General features: G+C 38.6%; 5 protein-coding genes across 7 annotated transcripts; 4 read left to right on the plus strand and 1 right to left on the minus strand.

Moving 5' to 3' along the window:
• Positions 1-160: 160 nt before the first annotated feature.
• Positions 161-2,472, plus strand: LOC108128021 (prolyl 4-hydroxylase subunit alpha-1-like). Its single transcript, XM_017245379.3, has 8 exons — positions 161-384; positions 449-585; positions 637-787; positions 843-1,042; positions 1,098-1,699; positions 1,752-1,799; positions 1,856-2,021; positions 2,079-2,472. Exons 1-8 carry the CDS (start codon positions 185-187, stop codon positions 2,159-2,161), a joined length of 1,587 nt encoding a protein of 528 aa, XP_017100868.2. The 5' UTR covers positions 161-184; the 3' UTR covers positions 2,162-2,472.
• Positions 2,473-2,569: 97 nt separating this feature from the next.
• LOC108128142 (prolyl 4-hydroxylase subunit alpha-1) lies at positions 2,570-6,071 on the minus strand. 2 transcript variants are annotated; one of them, XM_043211865.2, is made up of 10 exons: positions 5,864-6,071; positions 5,649-5,794; positions 4,866-5,016; positions 4,518-4,815; positions 4,018-4,473; positions 3,916-3,969; positions 3,683-3,848; positions 3,288-3,616; positions 3,078-3,229; positions 2,570-3,016 (listed from the first exon to the last, which is right to left on the minus strand). In XM_043211865.2, the coding sequence occupies exons 1-8, from the start codon at positions 6,061-6,063 to the stop codon at positions 3,552-3,554; spliced, it is 1,536 nt and encodes a 511-aa protein (XP_043067800.2). In that variant the 5' UTR covers positions 6,064-6,071; the 3' UTR covers positions 2,570-3,016; positions 3,078-3,229; positions 3,288-3,551. The 2 variants fall into 2 exon arrangements, with proteins under 2 accessions (XP_043067800.2, XP_070137081.1); XM_070280980.1 differs by lacking the exon at positions 4,018-4,473.
• Positions 6,072-6,230: 159 nt separating this feature from the next.
• On the plus strand, positions 6,231-8,459 carry PH4alphaSG1 (prolyl-4-hydroxylase-alpha SG1). Of its 2 annotated transcripts, XM_070280970.1 has the most exons (7): positions 6,231-6,466; positions 6,540-6,680; positions 6,739-7,406; positions 7,464-7,913; positions 7,965-8,021; positions 8,078-8,243; positions 8,302-8,459. In XM_070280970.1, exons 2-7 carry the CDS (start codon positions 6,605-6,607, stop codon positions 8,397-8,399), a joined length of 1,515 nt encoding a protein of 504 aa, XP_070137071.1. In that variant the 5' UTR covers positions 6,231-6,466; positions 6,540-6,604; the 3' UTR covers positions 8,400-8,459. The 2 variants fall into 2 exon arrangements, with proteins under 2 accessions (XP_070137071.1, XP_070137070.1); XM_070280969.1 differs by lacking the exon at positions 6,231-6,466 and having other exon boundaries at positions 6,477-6,680; positions 6,731-7,406.
• Positions 8,460-8,605: 146 nt separating this feature from the next.
• LOC108128141 (prolyl 4-hydroxylase subunit alpha-2) lies at positions 8,606-11,189 on the plus strand. Its single transcript, XM_017245543.3, has 6 exons — positions 8,606-9,212; positions 9,292-9,482; positions 9,547-9,701; positions 10,002-10,427; positions 10,511-10,691; positions 11,054-11,189. Exons 1-6 carry the CDS (start codon positions 8,725-8,727, stop codon positions 11,074-11,076), a joined length of 1,464 nt encoding a protein of 487 aa, XP_017101032.2. The 5' UTR covers positions 8,606-8,724; the 3' UTR covers positions 11,077-11,189.
• Positions 11,190-11,888: 699 nt separating this feature from the next.
• PH4alphaNE1 (prolyl-4-hydroxylase-alpha NE1) lies at positions 11,889-15,951 on the plus strand. Its single transcript, XM_043212374.2, has 8 exons — positions 11,889-12,324; positions 13,195-13,349; positions 13,405-13,552; positions 13,998-14,203; positions 14,271-14,419; positions 14,841-15,350; positions 15,405-15,570; positions 15,843-15,951. Exons 1-8 carry the CDS (start codon positions 12,149-12,151, stop codon positions 15,941-15,943), a joined length of 1,611 nt encoding a protein of 536 aa, XP_043068309.2. The 5' UTR covers positions 11,889-12,148; the 3' UTR covers positions 15,944-15,951.
• The last annotated feature ends 377 nt before the right edge of the window (positions 15,952-16,328 follow it).

The raw sequence follows: 16,328 nt of genomic DNA on the forward strand, positions 1-16,328 counted from the left end.
AGGCAACCCAATAATGCAAGTCTATTAAAACTACAAAATCATATAAGTCATAGTAAGGGGAAACAAATCTTAAAACCCAGAACTAAATAGCACAGTAAAACGAATATTTTTTTTTAATGAGTTATTTTATGGCTGTACAAATAGTATATTTTATTTACCATAGTTTAAATATAACTTGTAAACAATGAAGTTATTAATCGGAATATTTTTATTATTGCCTCTTTATCAATGCCTACTGGTTGAACAGTACAACTTTACAGTTCATACACGTGTTTCCCGATCCGTGGCTAATATGGATGAGTTATTAGAACTGGAGGAGGGACTGGCTTTGAATTTGGAGAAATATGCAGAGGCTCTCATGCAGAAAGCTAACACTATAAAACGGTGGGCTGTAACTTATAAGGGTTAACTTTTATTGCATTAGCTTATATTGCTGTAAGTTTTAAAGGGGTGTTCAGCTGATGGCCCAAAGACACAACGAGAAAAATACTGCATGGGATTACCTGAAAACCTATTCCGTTTTACATCATATGCAGGCAGATTGGTTGAGGTGGCAATTATTTATTGAAAAACCAGTTGCTTCGGGTTTGTAAAATAATTATTACGTTTAATCCAAGACATAAGGCTCTTTTTCAGAATATGTTGACTACATAAAGTCTATGAAACCATATTTTCCACAAAGCTGGGATTTTGAAGACGCTTCCGAAGGTTTAAAAAGAATGCAAAGGGTCTACAAGTTAAAAGCAATGGATATTTCCGCAGGATTACTAGATGGTGTTAAGTACAAGTAAGTCTGACATGCATTTCGTAAATCAAAGTTATTCATAAATTATTTATTTTAGCTCCACATTTTCTTATTTGGACTCTATTGCCATGGCTCATCATTTAATGAATCAATCTTTGTGGGTGGATGCTAAACAATGGACTTTAGCCGCAACAGAAATGTTTGAATTTACCGAAAAACTGCCAGAACTGGAGTTAATAAGAGGCTTTGACGTGGAAAAGTTGTACATTTCATTGGCGTGTTCGCTGCTCCAACAAAGTGGGTGAAAAATAATTTTACATATCTATATTTCATGTACCTTTGTTCAATGTAGATGAAACGAAACATGCCTTAGAGATATATAGGAATGCTATTGAACATCATCCCCCCAATGCAGAAATATTTAAAAATTATCAGGAATTAGAGAACCAGATGCTTTCCAAACCTGAACCCCTCAACAACGACTCAAAGCTTAGTTTAAAAGAAGAAGGAGAGGACCCCAATATGCCCGGATGTTGTAATGGCCGTTGTGAGGTTCCGAAAAATTTCAGTCTATATTGTGTATATAACACCAAAACCTCGCCCTTTTTACGCTTGGCACCTATCAAAACAGAACTACTTTCCAAGGACCCGTATATCGTTATTTTCCATAATGTGGTTTCCCAAAAGGAACTCACAAAAATTCGCACAATGAGCAAGAAACACCTAATAGCGTCGACTGTAATAAATTACACCACTAACGCCTATAGTGTTGATTCGTATCGCACATCAAAGTCAGTGTGGGCTCCTTCGAATCACAGTTTGACTGAAAGAATAACCAATTTAGTGGGTGATGCCACGGGCCTTGAAATGGCTACTTCGGAGATGTACCAAGTGATTAACTATGGAATCGGTGGTCTATTTGAACCCCACGTGGATCCGGTATTTACGGATGCTGTAAGTTACAGATCCCATGCAAATAGTTAAAAACTAATTTACTCCATTTTAGGATCGTTTCAACGGAACAGATGATCGTTTTGCCACTACTATATTTTGGGTATAAATAATATTTTAAGCTATAAAGCCCTGTTTTTAATATTTACTCTCCTTCAGTTAAGTGATGTGAAGCAGGGAGGCGCCACAATTTTTACAAAACTTAACCTCACCGTATATCCTCAATCTGGGTCAGCACTATTTTGGTATAATTTGGACAATTGGGGCAACGAGGATAAGAGGACTGAGCATGCAGGATGTCCCGTTATTGTAGGCTCAAAGTGGAGTAAGTTTGATGAACAATTTTTTCGATTAAATATTTTCATTTATTCAATATTTTCAGTCATGACTAAGTGGGTGACCGATATGGGCCAGGAGTTTCGGCAACCTTGTTACAAATCTAAAATTTCTCCATTACCTTTTTAGCTTTATGTAATCAATGTAAACAGTTTACTTATGAATAATATAATAAATATATTTTAAAAAAGCATTTAATAAACATACAGTGCATTTAAAATTCAAAAACTTTCAATGACAGCTAATTTACAGCCAACAAATTAAGACTTTAATAAATGATGATTGTCAGTTTATCCAATCCGACTGCATATGTCACTGTAAAGAAAAACTAGTAACAAAACTTCCCACCGTCTTTAATGGGTTTGATTTCCATTTAAATAATTTATGTTCCATACCGTTTATAACTCTTGAAAAATATATACATACCATTTTATATTTTTTTGTCATTTGCAAAAATGGCCATTGCCATTTTAAATATATACATTCCATTTTAGATTATCTAAAAACAATAATATTAATATTAATAGTAAGCATTCATTATGTTATCAAAATTTATTATGTTATCTGAAATGGTTAATTTTACACTTTTTGTATTGCATCTAAACTATTTGGTCACGCTTGATTTATTTTTAATTTTAGTTGTTAAAATTGCTTCCTCATGTAGCTGTTGCACTTGCTGTTCAGTAGGAGCTCCGAGTATGTTGAAGACATCCTGTTGCACTGGATTAAGTTCTTTTATATTTTTGAGACTTGAGCCCAACCACTTTTCAGCAATTTCGAATTTCTCTTTGTCAAGGGCAAACTTTCCTATTTCTAGAGCATCCAGTAGATTAAAGGATTCATGGTTGAGATTAAATAAATTTTCTCTTAGGTCATTTTTCATATCCATCGCTATCTGTAGATGAAGAAACCATCCCAGCCTATTCTGGGCGACTTTTGCATTAGAAATCTGCGTTAAAAGTCTCTTAAGTTGAGCTATTAATTCTATGGGAAGAAACTTTTTTGGTAGAGATACTAAAGCGTTTTACAAAACAAAAACACTAACCTTTGCCCGGTGATTCCTCCATTGATTCTAGCCAAAGCGGCCAGTAATAGTGCAAGTGGTGTATCATGGAGTACGCATGAATAGGATTAGAAAAATAGACCTCTGGGTCAGATCCCACACTCTTCAGTTTACTTCGTCTTTCAGCAAGATAACTAGTACAAATAAGGGCTTTATTTTTAAGATTCCATTTAAGTTTCTATAAGATTATACTGATCCAGCACTCTGATTTTCTTATTCAAGATCCCAGAATAGTCCCTTAAATGGCTTCGGATTTTTGCATCCAGATCTTTGTAGTCATCCAAAACCGATGTGTAGGTCCCTTCGGGAAAACTAAGAGCCACTAAGAATATAGTGGCTTTAAAAAACAACTGCATTACTGTTTGAAGTACACACTTAAACTGACGATGAATCAGCGTGACAAATATTATCGTTAAACTTAATAGAATTAAACGGTCTGGTAAAAAATAAAAAAATTTAAACTTCCTTTAAACAGGGCTTCCTGAACATCTGTGCAGCTTGAGTAAGCCACTTAATCATAACTGATGGATGTGAAAAATGTATATTATTAGCCAAGTATTATTCCTTTTTAAAATAAATATTCTTACCCCATTTGGAGCCCACTGCAGTGGAACAAGCGGTATGGATAGAATTTGGAATACCATTTCCTTTGTTATCCAAATTGTACCACATTAGGGCAGATCTCTTTTTGGGAAAAACTGATATATTTAGAGCTGGAAATGCCGTAGCTCCCCCTTGAGTCACATCACTTAACTAATATGTAATTATTTCATTATTACAGTAAAAAGTTCTCGATAATCAGAAATATACATTTACTTACATAGAACACAATAGTCGCTTTGCGATCGTCCAAAAATTCATCGTTTTTCTGAAACTGTAATCGAATATTTTTAACACATCAGGTTGGTATTCAATTTCTTACATCGTCGTAATAATAATCAACATGAGCCCCATAGAATCCTCCGATTCCATAGTTGAGAACTTCATAAACTGCAGACGAGCTCAAGTCTAAGTTTGTCATATCCTCTACAAGTTTGTTCATTTTTTGCACAATAGCCAGACTATTATTATCCAACCAACCAACTTTAGTCGTTCGGCCTGAATCTTCTTCCCGATTATTCGATTTTAAGTTAAAAGTACGTGCTCTTGTCAGATTCTTTTGACCCTCCACCTTTATGAGGAAAATGTCGTTGTCGGAAATCACATCGTGGTAGAACACCATGTATGGATTAAGGGACAGGATCTCAAGTTTAAGAGGTGCCAGATACAAGAAGTGTGAAGTGTTTCTTTTATAAAAGCAGTATAGATTAGATTTTGAAGGACGGTTTTCTGTTGAGCAAAACGTTGTATAGGCCTCCCAATTTTCTTTTTCTAAAATCTAATGAAAAGGTAAATAAAAAAAAATTCTTGTCAAAATCTTACCATATCTGGTTCCTGTATTTGATCCTTTTCAATGCCAAAACCTTCAGGATTAAGTGACCTAAGGGTATCGTTAACTGTTAGGTTGTCTCTACCGTTACCCAAACGATGCAAGACCGATGCGTATAGTTCATATATCATAATTGAGGAGAATCCAAGTTCTGCATATAAATCTCTATTAACTGTATCTTTCATGTAGAAATCCAGCGAAACTTCAAGCCATTGCTTGGCATAAATCAATTCATCCAATTCTTCCAGAAACATGGCCATGGTAAAGCACTCAAAGGCATTGAGTGAGGAACTAAATAAAATATTAAAATATATTAAAACATTGAATTTAATATTACCCACTTGTAGTCCACTCCTTGAAAAATGCCCTTCGCCATTTTGGAAATCTTCATTGAGTAAACGCTCTGCATGATATACAATCCATTCGTTGTCTCTATTAAATCTTTTTTTGTTGGCAATTTTGGTTCCTGATCGTATATAGCCTTAATACAAACTAAAAGCCAATTTTTTATTTTAACTTTACTTAAAAACAAGAAAGGAAAGCTAACTTCGGGCGGAGCCGAAGTTTATATACCCTTGCAGCTAAAACCGGATATATATCGATCCTTATGAAATTTGGTAGATTGGATCAACTGACCAAAAATATAATCTGTACCAAGTTCCAGCTTTCTATCTTCAAAAACACGAAAGTTGGGTCATTTCCGATCGTTCAGTTATATGGCAGCTATAGGATGTAGTCGGCCGATCCTTACGAAATTTGGCATGTCGTATTATTTTGCCAAAAATAGCTTTCTTGTCAAATTTGAACTCTCTAACTCTAAAAACACCAAAGTTATACCATTTCCGATCAATCAGTTATATGGCAGCTATATGATATGGTCGGCCGATCCCGGCCGTTCCGACTTATATACAGCGTGCAAAGGAAAGAAAGGTGTGTACAAAGTTTCAAGACGATAGCTTTAAAACTGAGAGACTAGTTTGCGGTGAAACAGACAGACGGACAGACGGACATGCTCATATCAACTCAGGAGGTGATCCTGATCAAGAATATATATACTTTATATGGTCGGAGATGTCTCCTTCACTGCGTTGCACACTTTTGGACAAAAAAAAGGTCTTTCTCACCATCCCAAGAATTATTGTCAAGGAAGGCCACTAAACGGGAATAATCAAAATATAAACGGCGCACGATGGGAACACTTTCTTCAAAATTAAATGCAAACTTATTAATTTCTAATGAATTATTTCGTTTCTTTGTCATCTCCAAGTAACTAATAAAAAGAAAAAAAAATCGTCATTGAATTTGGTTTATTATTTCATTGTTAAAAATAATCACATACTTCTCTATTGTTATAACTTTGTACTGCAGTTCTTGCCTAAATCGGTCCAAGACACCAAGTAAGTACTCCTCCAAGACTATAAGGTTTTTAAGATCGTAAACCGACATTGCATAGTTATTATTTGTAGAATTTCGGCAGCCTTGTATAATAAAACAAATAAATAAAGAAAAAAGTGAAAATATTTTATGAGTTCTTGACATTATGGAAAATTTATCTGTACTAAAAAAAAGTATTGAAATCTGAAAAATCACCATGTCTTTAATACGATTTTTTATGGTTTAAATACATTTTCTAGTATTTCATGCTTTTGCTAAAATTATAAAAACTATTGTTAAGATGTTACAATGTTGCTTTATATATTGTTATTAACCAACTTAGATCCCAAATGATTCGTCTGATCTCCAAAGCAAACATCCTTGTGTCAACTCGTTCGTAATACAATAAGCGTGTATTTCTCGTTTTGTGAATGTTCTTTAAAGCCACCTACTTTCACGTTTGCCCCACTCCATACTAGAAATGCCCAAAAAACAACTCCAACTGTATAAATGTTTACTTAGCTGCGCTCCCAGCCAAGAGTCTCGACTCCTTCATTTGGATTCTCTGGTTAGTAACTTTTCAAACTCAGAGCAGTGATAATGTCCCGAAAACATTCCATTTTTTTAATACTTTATATCAGCTTCTACCTGGTCTCAGTAAATGGAGATTACTATTCAGCTACAAGTGAACTAGAGCGACTGCTAGATGTGGAAGCCTTCATTGTGGAAAAGTTCGAGGAATATCTTGATAGGGCACAACGAGAACAAGACAATATTAAAAGGTTAAATGAATGAAAACTTTTTTAAAATAAAAATTCCAATTTCTTTAAAGATTTCTAGATCAAGTAGAGGAGCTACAACCTGATAACGACGATCTTGGCGATTATTTTGGAAATCCCTTGAATGCTTTTACCACAATTCGACGTCTGGTCTACGATTGGAAGTTTAACGTTTTCGAGCCAATTTTCAATACAACCAACCTCGAGGACTATAAGAATTCTTTAAGCGGGGGCCTGAAAACGATCGATTTCAAAGGACCCAATGCTGAGGATCTTAAGGGAGCCACTCGTGGTTTACTTCGCCTGCAAAATATATACCAGTTACCCACATCTCAGTTAGCCAATGGAGTTCTTGCTGGAGAAAAAAATCATCTGAATATCTCCCTAAGTGCCAGCGATTGTCTAGAATTGGGAAAGAATCTGTGCGAAATGCAAGAGTACTTCTATGGCTCAGAATGGCTGTTGGAGGCCAGAAAGAAAATTAATGATGATTCTTCGGATTTGATCTCACCAAATGTCACGGACGTGGAGATTTTGGAAAAGCTAATACCCGCTTACTACCACTTGGGAAACCTTAAACTAGCTAACAAGCTGAATAATGAGATTTTGGAACAGGAATCTGACCACGAAGAGGCTTTAAGAAATAAAGTTGTTTATGAAGCTATATTGGCCAAAGAACGTAATCATAGTCCCAGAATCCCAGTAGCTTTGCCTGAGCCAAATAATAAGGTTTGTATGAGTATAAAAGTAAGCCACAAGGGGGCTAAAAAGTGTTTTTTATTTCAGGAGACCAAGGAGAGCTATCAACTTTACAAACGAGTCTGTAGAGGAGAGCTCCGGCAATCTCCTCGAGAGCAGAGGAAACTCAGGTGCATGTTCAGCCACCAGAATGTGGCCTTCTATCGTCTGGCTCCCTTTAAAGTTGAGCAACTCAACCTGGACCCGTATGTGGCCTACTACCATCAGGCCATAAATCCAAGTGAAATGGAGCAAATCATTGAGAAAGGCTTGGGCAGCATGGTGCGTTCTAGAGTGGGCCAATCCCAAAATGCCACCACTTCTGATATTCGCACCAGTGCTAATACCTGGCTCTGGTACAACGAAAATCCCTGGCTTTCGAAAATCAAGCAACGGCTGGAGGATATCACAGGCTTGAGCACAGAGAGTGCAGAGCCCCTGCAATTGGTTAACTATGGCATTGGAGGGCAATACGAGCCGCATTTCGATTTTGTGGAAGTAAGTTTGTAAATCAGTTCGGCGAGATATGTAAATAAAAATACATTTTAGGAGCCCCAGAAAGTATTTGGCTGGAAAGGAAACCGTCTGATGACTGCACTTTTTTATGTAAGTTAGTTGAGCTTTAAAAAAATGAATTGTGGCATACGATGTTTAATTTTCAGATTAACGATGTGGCCTTAGGCGGAGCAACTGCTTTTCCGTTTCTCCACCTGGCCGTCCCGCCTGTCAAAGGCAGCCTTTTGGTTTGGTATAACCTTCATCGTTCTCTGCACAAGGATTTCAGAACTAAGCATGCTGGCTGCCCCGTTCTCAAAGGATCCAAATGGAGTATGTTTCACAAAATGCTTAATTCCTGCATATTTCATTTATTCTCAAACATTTTCAGTTTGCAATGAATGGTTTCATGAAGGAACTCAGGTTTTTAAACGTCCCTGTGGACTTAGCAGCGATGAAGGAAGATTTTTGCAATTCGAACATAAATAACAAATAACAAGACTTTAATCTTTTAAAAGAACATTAACAAATAAAATTATTTGAATATTAATAAAGCTTTACAAATAATAAATAGACTACCACGAATGTTAGATAATTATTGTAAAAAAACCTGATCAAACCACTTTCTAGAAAAAAACCAACATCTAGTCTCTAATGTTATGATTCTAGGGGTCAGTTTAGTAACTTCGTCCAAGCTGTTCGGTCGCATGTTCTGTGTTTAAACCAAAGATTTTATACAAAAAATCCCTTGTCATTGACCCGAGGGCATAAGAGAAATACAGAACAAGAATCACAAAAAAACCATTGGCTAATTATGCAAATGTTGTATGGGTTTCTGTGCCTATGCCAGCTTATGCTGATGACTTCGATGGCTTGTGGAAGTTCTCTTAAAGGTGAAGAGCAACTGGAGTCTCTCTTGGTCACGGAAACACAGCTTATTGATGAACTGAGGGATTATATTGAGAGGCTGGAGCTACAGATAGAGGAGATTCGAAGGGAGACGGAGGGCATTGCTGAGATTCACCGCCAGGTAGACCCTGATGGCGTCGAGGAGTACATGGGGAATCCCTTGAATGTCCTCACTATCCTGAAACGTTTCGAAAGTGTTTGGCCCAGATTGGAGCAAATGGCAAACGCCACGGATCAACTGGGTGTGAATGAGGAATTCAGCCAAAGAGACCTGGCTCTGCCCACCGACGAGGAGTATGAGGAATCGTTGAGCAGTCTCCTGCATCTTCAGTCGGTCTATGACTTGGAGCCCAGCAGTCTCTCTTTGGGTCTAGTCAATGGCATAAAAATGGGGTAAGACAACCGAAATAAGAAAAAATGCTAACAAAGAGGAGCCAAGAAAAGCAATCAAAAATTGTTTGCATACTTATAGCTCGGCAATGTCCTGGGGCGACTGCCTGGAAGTGGCGCGCAATTCAGAGTCCTCTGTGGCTAGATTTTGGCTGGAAACAGCCATGAACAAGCTGCCGTCGCCCACTGAAAACTCCACGGACCACACGAAGGAGCGGGAAAATGGTCGAGTCCAGATTCTGGAGGAACAACTAAACATGGAATACAAAGCAGGTTGCTACACCTCAGGGTTAAATGCAATTTTTTAGCCTTTTTAAAAAGGTTTTTCCCGTTTTAGGTGAACTTACCCGGGCTCTGACAGCTGCCGAGGAGTTGCTGCTTCTGTTTCCGATGAACCAAAGCGTTCTAAAAGCCAAGGCCAAGATTGAGAAACGTCTGGCCAAGAAGGATTTGCCCGCGGGAAAGACACAAAAGTCAAAGGCAAAGACGCAAGTAAGTGAAGGACTAACTTTCAGGTTAAGCCTGTAATTTAAAAAAGAGAAGAACTTTGCAGGCAAAGGTAACGCCTTTCTGGAACATAAAAGCAAATGTTTCTAATCCTTTGTAGTACGCATTTCAAAGCTGTCAACAATAATAAATTAATTTTAGGGGGGTTATATAATAAATTTAAAAAGAAGGATATTTATTTCTCGATAAGTTCTACCTAAGCCTGAAAAAGCAAAACTTTCAGTAAAAATTTAAATATATTTGAATTCGAGATGCCCTCAAGTAATTTAAAAATATTTTTCTCAGAAAACTAAGTCAGCAGAGCAGTTGCTCATCGAGGAACTCTGCCGCGGGGCAACCCAAGGACCAACAATAGGAAGTCGCTTCAGTCAGTGTCATTTTGAAGGACGAACGCCATGGACCCTCCTCCAGCCATATAGATTGGAACCCCTAAGTTCAGACCCTTATGTGGTGTTATATCACGATGTGATGACCCAGAAGCAAACCGATCAATTGCTGGAGCTTGTGGATGAGCAGAAGGGTAGTAGAACTGGCTACCAGCCTCTGGAGTTTTCTAAGCTGGCCCAGAAGAAGCTGAGAAGCATTCGCCATCACCTTGACAGCGATGTGGGAGCCCAGGACCCAGCGTGGGAGGCACGTCGTCATAGCCACGAACACTCCACCACCCGGCTGGAGGATAATCCGGGACATGTGGCACGTGGTCTGCTGAAAGTACGTGGTTTCCCGCGCTGGCTGCCAAATTAATTGACTAATGTGTCGCTAATTAATTTTTGGCTCATCACGGCCTTTTTCAGTTGCAAGACCCCGGAATGGGAGGTGCCTTGGTCTTCCCCCAACTGGAACTCGGCGTGAATGTCCCACGTGGTTCGGTGCTCTACTGGCGTACACGCATCTCCGGCGTATCTCTCACCGAACCGGAGTGGGACTACCGCAGTCAGCATGCTGTATGTCCGGTGCTTTTGGGTTTCCAAGTTTGTAAGTATTCTGGCGGAAAGTGCGTGACAGGATTTGATTTTCAGCCCAGCGGCATTTTTTTGTACATATATGTACTTATGATGCCAGTCGACTTAAGATACTCTGTAGGGTATATCACATAAACTATTTCAAATATTATAATTTTAAAAGAGCTAATTACATAAGAAAGTATTATTTTCCTAATTAGTTTTTAAACCCGAAAGGTTCTAAATATCACAAGTAATATACATATATCCCTATGATGTGGTATGAAAAATAGTATATGTATATGAAAATACTCAAAATCCAGGGTATCTTATAGTCGACTCTATACTGTAACCCGTTTTCATTTTCATTTGTATTCCTTTCAATTGCAAATGCAGCTGCATGGACAGGACTCAGTTGACTCTGTCGGGGAAATTGATGCGAGAGTTTTCCACGAGGGCTTTCCACGATGCGTGTTACGTACATATGTATGCATTAATTGGCTGCGGGGGACTGAAATAAAGTTGGCCTTGGCATTTGATTAAAAATCAGCCTTTTATTGCGTTATTGGCCGTGGGGAGTGGTCGGCGATGTGAATGGGTTGGGTAAACAAAAGCGAAATGGGAGGCATTTCGGCTTGAATGAGATCCATAATTGTGAGCCATCTGCGGCTTTTCTGTTTTTGTTTGGTGTTTGTTGTTAAGTGGAAGCTGGTGAAACAGCAGAGCTCACTGGTGGGCCATAAAACAAGTGTTGACCACCTCTGAAGTCGATAAATCAACGATCCAAGATTGCAAATCAAAACATCGTGAATTATAGTAGACTCCGTCGGCTGGCTCATTAACAAATCATTGCTCCAAATTGGCAGCCCGAGGAGCCCCGGGGGGATAGAATAAATAATGCCACAGCCGGGGGTCCATAAACCACAACATGGAACTGTCGCACCGGTCGGATGTGAAATGTTAATTGGCCATAAAGATTCGCTCGATTTTCCAACACTGTCGCTAAACCAAAAAAGTTGCGAAGTGCAGTGCTAAATATCAAAGACCAATTAGCCCGTATTAATATGCTCGGGCGGCTCCAATCCGGACCAAAAACAATAGCCGCAAATCCGAATCTAAGCCCGAATCGAATTCTGAATTCGAAACGAGCTCGTTCGGCCGATAAGCATCAGTAAATCAGCACAAAACAAGCCATAAAACACGCTCGATATTCTCGAACTTCTCTTCGGCTTCGGCTGGGTTCTCGGAACATGCACAGAACTGGCTAATAAAACAGTTTTCTTCCAAATCATAGACGGCCAGCCGCAACTAGTTTGCGAAATTAATTCTCGCTCCGGGATGTCTGAGAATCGAGATCCGTCGAAGATCTATCCGATCAGTTCGCCACGAGACGCGAACGACGACGGATTAATAGAGAAAATATTGATACCATTTTTTTGAAAGCATTTGATAAAGGATAACTACAAACGAGACTTACTAAATTAATAGAGAATGAGATTACTTCTACTGCTGGGACTTGTGTCCTGTTGGGGTCACAGTTCACTTGCCTCGGATTATTTTTCTTCCATCACCGGTCTGGAGGAACTTTTGAAAACAGAGAACTATCTAATGCAAAACCTGAGATCTAAAGTTGATACTATTAAGAACTCTGTTCAGCAATTGGAGAGGTAAGTAGAAGGACGAAAAAATGTGTTATAGTTAGAAATCGAAGGCAGAAATTACAAAAATTATAAAAGGATAGTTATTATGTATATAATATCCAGATATCAGTAAAAAAACTACTATATTTGAAAATAATTCAAAAAATTATCCTGTAGTCTTAAAAATGAAATAAAAACATTGATTAGAATGAAAACGTTTCAAGTGTCGTGGAATATTTTTTATTAATTTGCATAACCCTGCATTTAAACAAAATGTTATACTGTTTTTTCCTTAAAAAGGATATCCCGAATAAGAGCTAATATAATATAGTTTTAAAAGAATCAAAATACAAAAGCCTACAAAATTAAACACACTTTTAGCTAGATCTCGTATTCAAATAAAAACAATGCTAATTTAATTACAACCCATTGTTGTTAGCAAATCCATTAAAGTTTTTATGCCCCTTTCGAGAACTAGTTTATAAAGTTTACACATGAGACAAGAGGGTACCAGACATTGTGTCGACTTTTAATGTGTGAACCAAGTCTGATGATAGATAGGTGACACTTCCTCGAGAGAGAAGTCATTCAAACATTAGCGAAAGATAGTCAGTATTGGCAGAAGACCAAAATATTAATATCAAATTGGTTATCATGTTTGCTGCGTGATCGTGGCATTTCGCTTTCGTTTTATTCCATTTCGCCTGCTTTGTTTCTTATCGCAGCGATCATAAAAACTATTATGAATATAGAATCACACATAAATTAGAATTAATTAAGTCGGAATACGGGTATGCGCATGCAAAGTCACCTCCTATGACGACACGAGTCATAAATCGGTTAAACTGGTAGGCACCTAACACACTACTAATCCAAAACCCGTTTTAAATCTGGCAGAGAATTGTCCTCCATCGAACAGGAGCATGTATCGGCATCAAAGGATACTGAAAACTACCTCACCAATCCTGTGAATGTCTATCGGCTGATGAAGCGCCTCAACATGGATTGGGCATTAATGGAAGGACGTGTTCAGCAGATTTCCGAAGATATGAGTTAGTATCATTATATTTTGTTTAGTAGAAGTAATTAATTTGTGTACTTTCTCAGTCTTTAATGCCACCCGTAGCTATGGCCTCAGTTTTCCGAGCCAAGAGGATGTAGAAGGAGCTGCCCTGGCTCTGGTTCGCCTGCAGAGCACCTATAAGCTGGATGTGGCCCAGGTAGCCGCAGGCATCCTGAATGGCGTCAAATACGGGTGAGATGACGGGGGCGAATAAGCAATAACCAGCCAGGCTTAAAATACGTCGAGTTATTCCAGCTAATCCCGGCCCCAAACCTATCTATTTCCAAATCCTCCCCAGAAAGTCTCAATGCTCTGGAAATAGTTTATATTTCATTCATCCATGGTTCCTTAAACATGTCGGTATAATAAGATTTCATATCCTGATTATAAACACAGAAAATTATACTTTATGCATTCATAAAACTTCCGATACCTGTTATTTAAAAAAACAGATTTAGAGCACCCACAAGTTTATGCTTTGATTTTATATTTACCCATAAACCGTGAAACTATGCATGTTTTGCTATTTAAAGTTTTGTTTCATTGAAATTCAAATAAGCCCGACTTCTGTTATTTCAACCTAGTGTATCGTCGAGTCGATTTTTGTATAAATAATATTTTTAGTTTTTATTTTTAGCACCGACATGAGTTGGCAGGATTGCTTCGAGCTCGGCCAACAACTCTTTGAAATGGAGGACTACAACAACACCAAGGTATGGATAAGGGAGTCAATGGAGCGTTTGCGGCGCCACAGCAGCCCCGCCCACTCGACGCCCACAAACGGACCCGACTACGATACCCTCAACAAAATGGAAACGGTCGCCAAGGGTTTGTTCCAACTGGGTGAGCATTGAATGAGTGCCAAAGCTTTGGGGACACTGTTTAATTCGAGTTCGATTATATTTTTTAGGCGACTTCGACACGGCCTACGAGCTCAGCCAGCGGGTTCTTCAGTTCGATCCGAAACGCATCCGGAATTGGCACTTGGGCGACAAAGGCGTGGCACTTCCGGAGGAGACCGATGACCCATTATTGCCCAGGCACTCCGATTCATATAGTGTGAGTTGAAAAATCCCACAACATGTAGAAATGAATTAAAGAATTAATTAGCGCATGGTTTATTCGAGCTTAAAGCCTAAAAGCAAGGTATAGATAATTTGTTAATTAAGATGAAGCATGACAACAGGGCGTATGAGTAATTTTGGTTCATAAAATAAATTTGGCGGTGATTTTGTGATAAATTATACTTTAAATTTAATTATTAAGAAAATACTTTTTTTTCTTAAGGCATTCTCACCCGACCAAAATACCTTTTAGATTTTTATGAAAATGTATTTTCAATCGTTACCTGGGTTACATTGGAAAGTATTAGTATTTAGTGGAACTAGTATCAGTAGTTGGTAGTAGTTTATTTTTACTAAAGAATGAATATTTTGTATTTAGACACATTGAATTTTCATTTTTGCATTATCCTTTTCAGCTAACTCGTGAATTCGCTCAATACGAAAAGGTGTGCCGTGGCGAGGTGAGTCCTACACCGAGGCAGGAGCGACGTTTAAGGTGTCGGCTAAGCCGAGGAAGCCATCCGTTTCGACTGCTAGCACCACTAAAGCTGGAGGAACACAACCTAGACCCCTATGTTGTCACGTACCACGACATGCTCAGTCCTCAGAAGATCACAGACCTCCGCCAAATGGCAGTTCCTCGGATGAGGAGGTCTACAGTCAACCCCCTACCCGGAGGGCAAAATAAAAAGTCTGCCTTTCGGGTGAGCAAGAACGCCTGGCTGGCGTACGAGTCCCACCCCACCATGGAAGGAATGCTGAGAGATCTGAAAGATGCCACCGGACTGGACACCACTTACTGCGAGCAGCTCCAGGTGGCCAATTACGGAGTGGGCGGTCATTACGAACCGCATTGGGACTTTTTCAGAGATCCAAATCATTACCCTGCGGAGGAGGGAAATCGCATCGCCACTGCCATTTTCTATGTAATTTTTTTTTTGTTTCTTGTTGTATATAAATTACCAACTCTTTTTAATCAGCTTTCAGACGTGGAGCAAGGAGGGGCTACAGCATTTCCCTTTCTGGACTTTGCAGTCAAACCCCAGCTGGGAAATGTGCTCTTTTGGTACAATTTACACAGGTCCTTGGACATGGATTACCGAACCAAGCATGCCGGTTGTCCCGTTCTAAAGGGCAGTAAGTGGAGTAAGTGTTGTTTTTCATGAATCTATTGAAGAAAACTATTTAAAAAACGACGCATTCTACATTTAACAATAAAATACAATGAGCTACATATGCCAGTTCAAGCATTAACATTAATCACAAAATTAAAAAAATCTCAGCAATTGTTTCGGTCAGATAATCACTTTAAATGTTAGACCACTTTAAGAGTCTCCAATTGAGCCATCAAGTCACATCCACCTGCTACAGAGCTCACCTTTGAAATGAACTTAACAATTTTGACCTGATCTTTGCAGTTGGCAACGTTTGGATCCACGACATGACGCAGACCTTTGCCCGGCCCTGCGATGTTTTCCGGGATCATGAGGTTTCCTTGGAGTACGAGATAATAAAATAAAGATTGTGATATTTCCTAGTCAGATTAATGTGGTTTTTGTTTCGGGGTTGTAGTGGGTTAAAAGTGTGTTGAGTGCTTTTACGATTCCACTCAAAACAAACCAAGCGAGTTGACTTGAAGCTGAGCCAAAAAACTGAAAACAAAAAGCCAGTCGACTGCTATTCATTTTGCCGGCTTAATTTGCATAAACAAGTTCACGGGCAAAGTTTCTGTGGGTGATTTGAATATTAGAGCTTGTGAAGTGACAACTGCTGCTAGCAGTAAAGTGAAAGTAATTAGTGGGAGAAATTCGCGTCATATAATTTAAATGTTTAATACACACCACCTAGGGAAAATGTTATGATTCTTGGAATAGCTGCCAGAAGTTCTGTCTTATGTAAATGTT

Source organism: Drosophila bipectinata, chromosome 3R (assembly GCF_030179905.1).
Source record: "Drosophila bipectinata strain 14024-0381.07 chromosome 3R, DbipHiC1v2, whole genome shotgun sequence".
Classification (NCBI taxonomy): Eukaryota; Metazoa; Arthropoda; class Insecta; order Diptera; family Drosophilidae; genus Drosophila; species Drosophila bipectinata.

Coding starts and splice junctions, on each gene's coding strand:
- LOC108128021 (XM_017245379.3), top strand. CDS start 185: ATGAAGTTATTAATCGGAATATTTTTATTATTGCCTCTTTATCAATGC. Junction 586..636: donor TGAAAAACCAGTTGCTTCGG/GTTTGTAAAATA, acceptor GCTCTTTTTCAG/AATATGTTGACTACATAAAG. Junction 1,800..1,855: donor TTGCCACTACTATATTTTGG/GTATAAATAATA, acceptor ACTCTCCTTCAG/TTAAGTGATGTGAAGCAGGG.
- LOC108128142 (XM_043211865.2), bottom strand. CDS start 6,063: ATGTCAAGAACTCATAAAATATTTTCACTTTTTTCTTTATTTATTTGT. Junction 5,795..5,863: donor AAAGTTATAACAATAGAGAA/GTATGTGATTAT, acceptor TCTTTTTATTAG/TTACTTGGAGATGACAAAGA. Junction 3,617..3,682: donor TGCAGTGGGCTCCAAATGGG/GTAAGAATATTT, acceptor CACATCCATCAG/TTATGATTAAGTGGCTTACT.
- PH4alphaSG1 (XM_070280969.1), top strand. CDS start 6,499: ATGTCCCGAAAACATTCCATTTTTTTAATACTTTATATCAGCTTCTAC. Junction 7,914..7,964: donor CGCATTTCGATTTTGTGGAA/GTAAGTTTGTAA, acceptor AATACATTTTAG/GAGCCCCAGAAAGTATTTGG. Junction 8,022..8,077: donor TGATGACTGCACTTTTTTAT/GTAAGTTAGTTG, acceptor TTTAATTTTCAG/ATTAACGATGTGGCCTTAGG.
- LOC108128141 (XM_017245543.3), top strand. CDS start 8,725: ATGCAAATGTTGTATGGGTTTCTGTGCCTATGCCAGCTTATGCTGATG. Junction 9,483..9,546: donor AAACATGGAATACAAAGCAG/GTTGCTACACCT, acceptor TTCCCGTTTTAG/GTGAACTTACCCGGGCTCTG. Junction 9,702..10,001: donor AGTCAAAGGCAAAGACGCAA/GTAAGTGAAGGA, acceptor TATTTTTCTCAG/AAAACTAAGTCAGCAGAGCA.
- PH4alphaNE1 (XM_043212374.2), top strand. CDS start 12,149: ATGAGATTACTTCTACTGCTGGGACTTGTGTCCTGTTGGGGTCACAGT. Junction 14,204..14,270: donor CAAGGGTTTGTTCCAACTGG/GTGAGCATTGAA, acceptor TATATTTTTTAG/GCGACTTCGACACGGCCTAC. Junction 14,420..14,840: donor GGCACTCCGATTCATATAGT/GTGAGTTGAAAA, acceptor TATCCTTTTCAG/CTAACTCGTGAATTCGCTCA.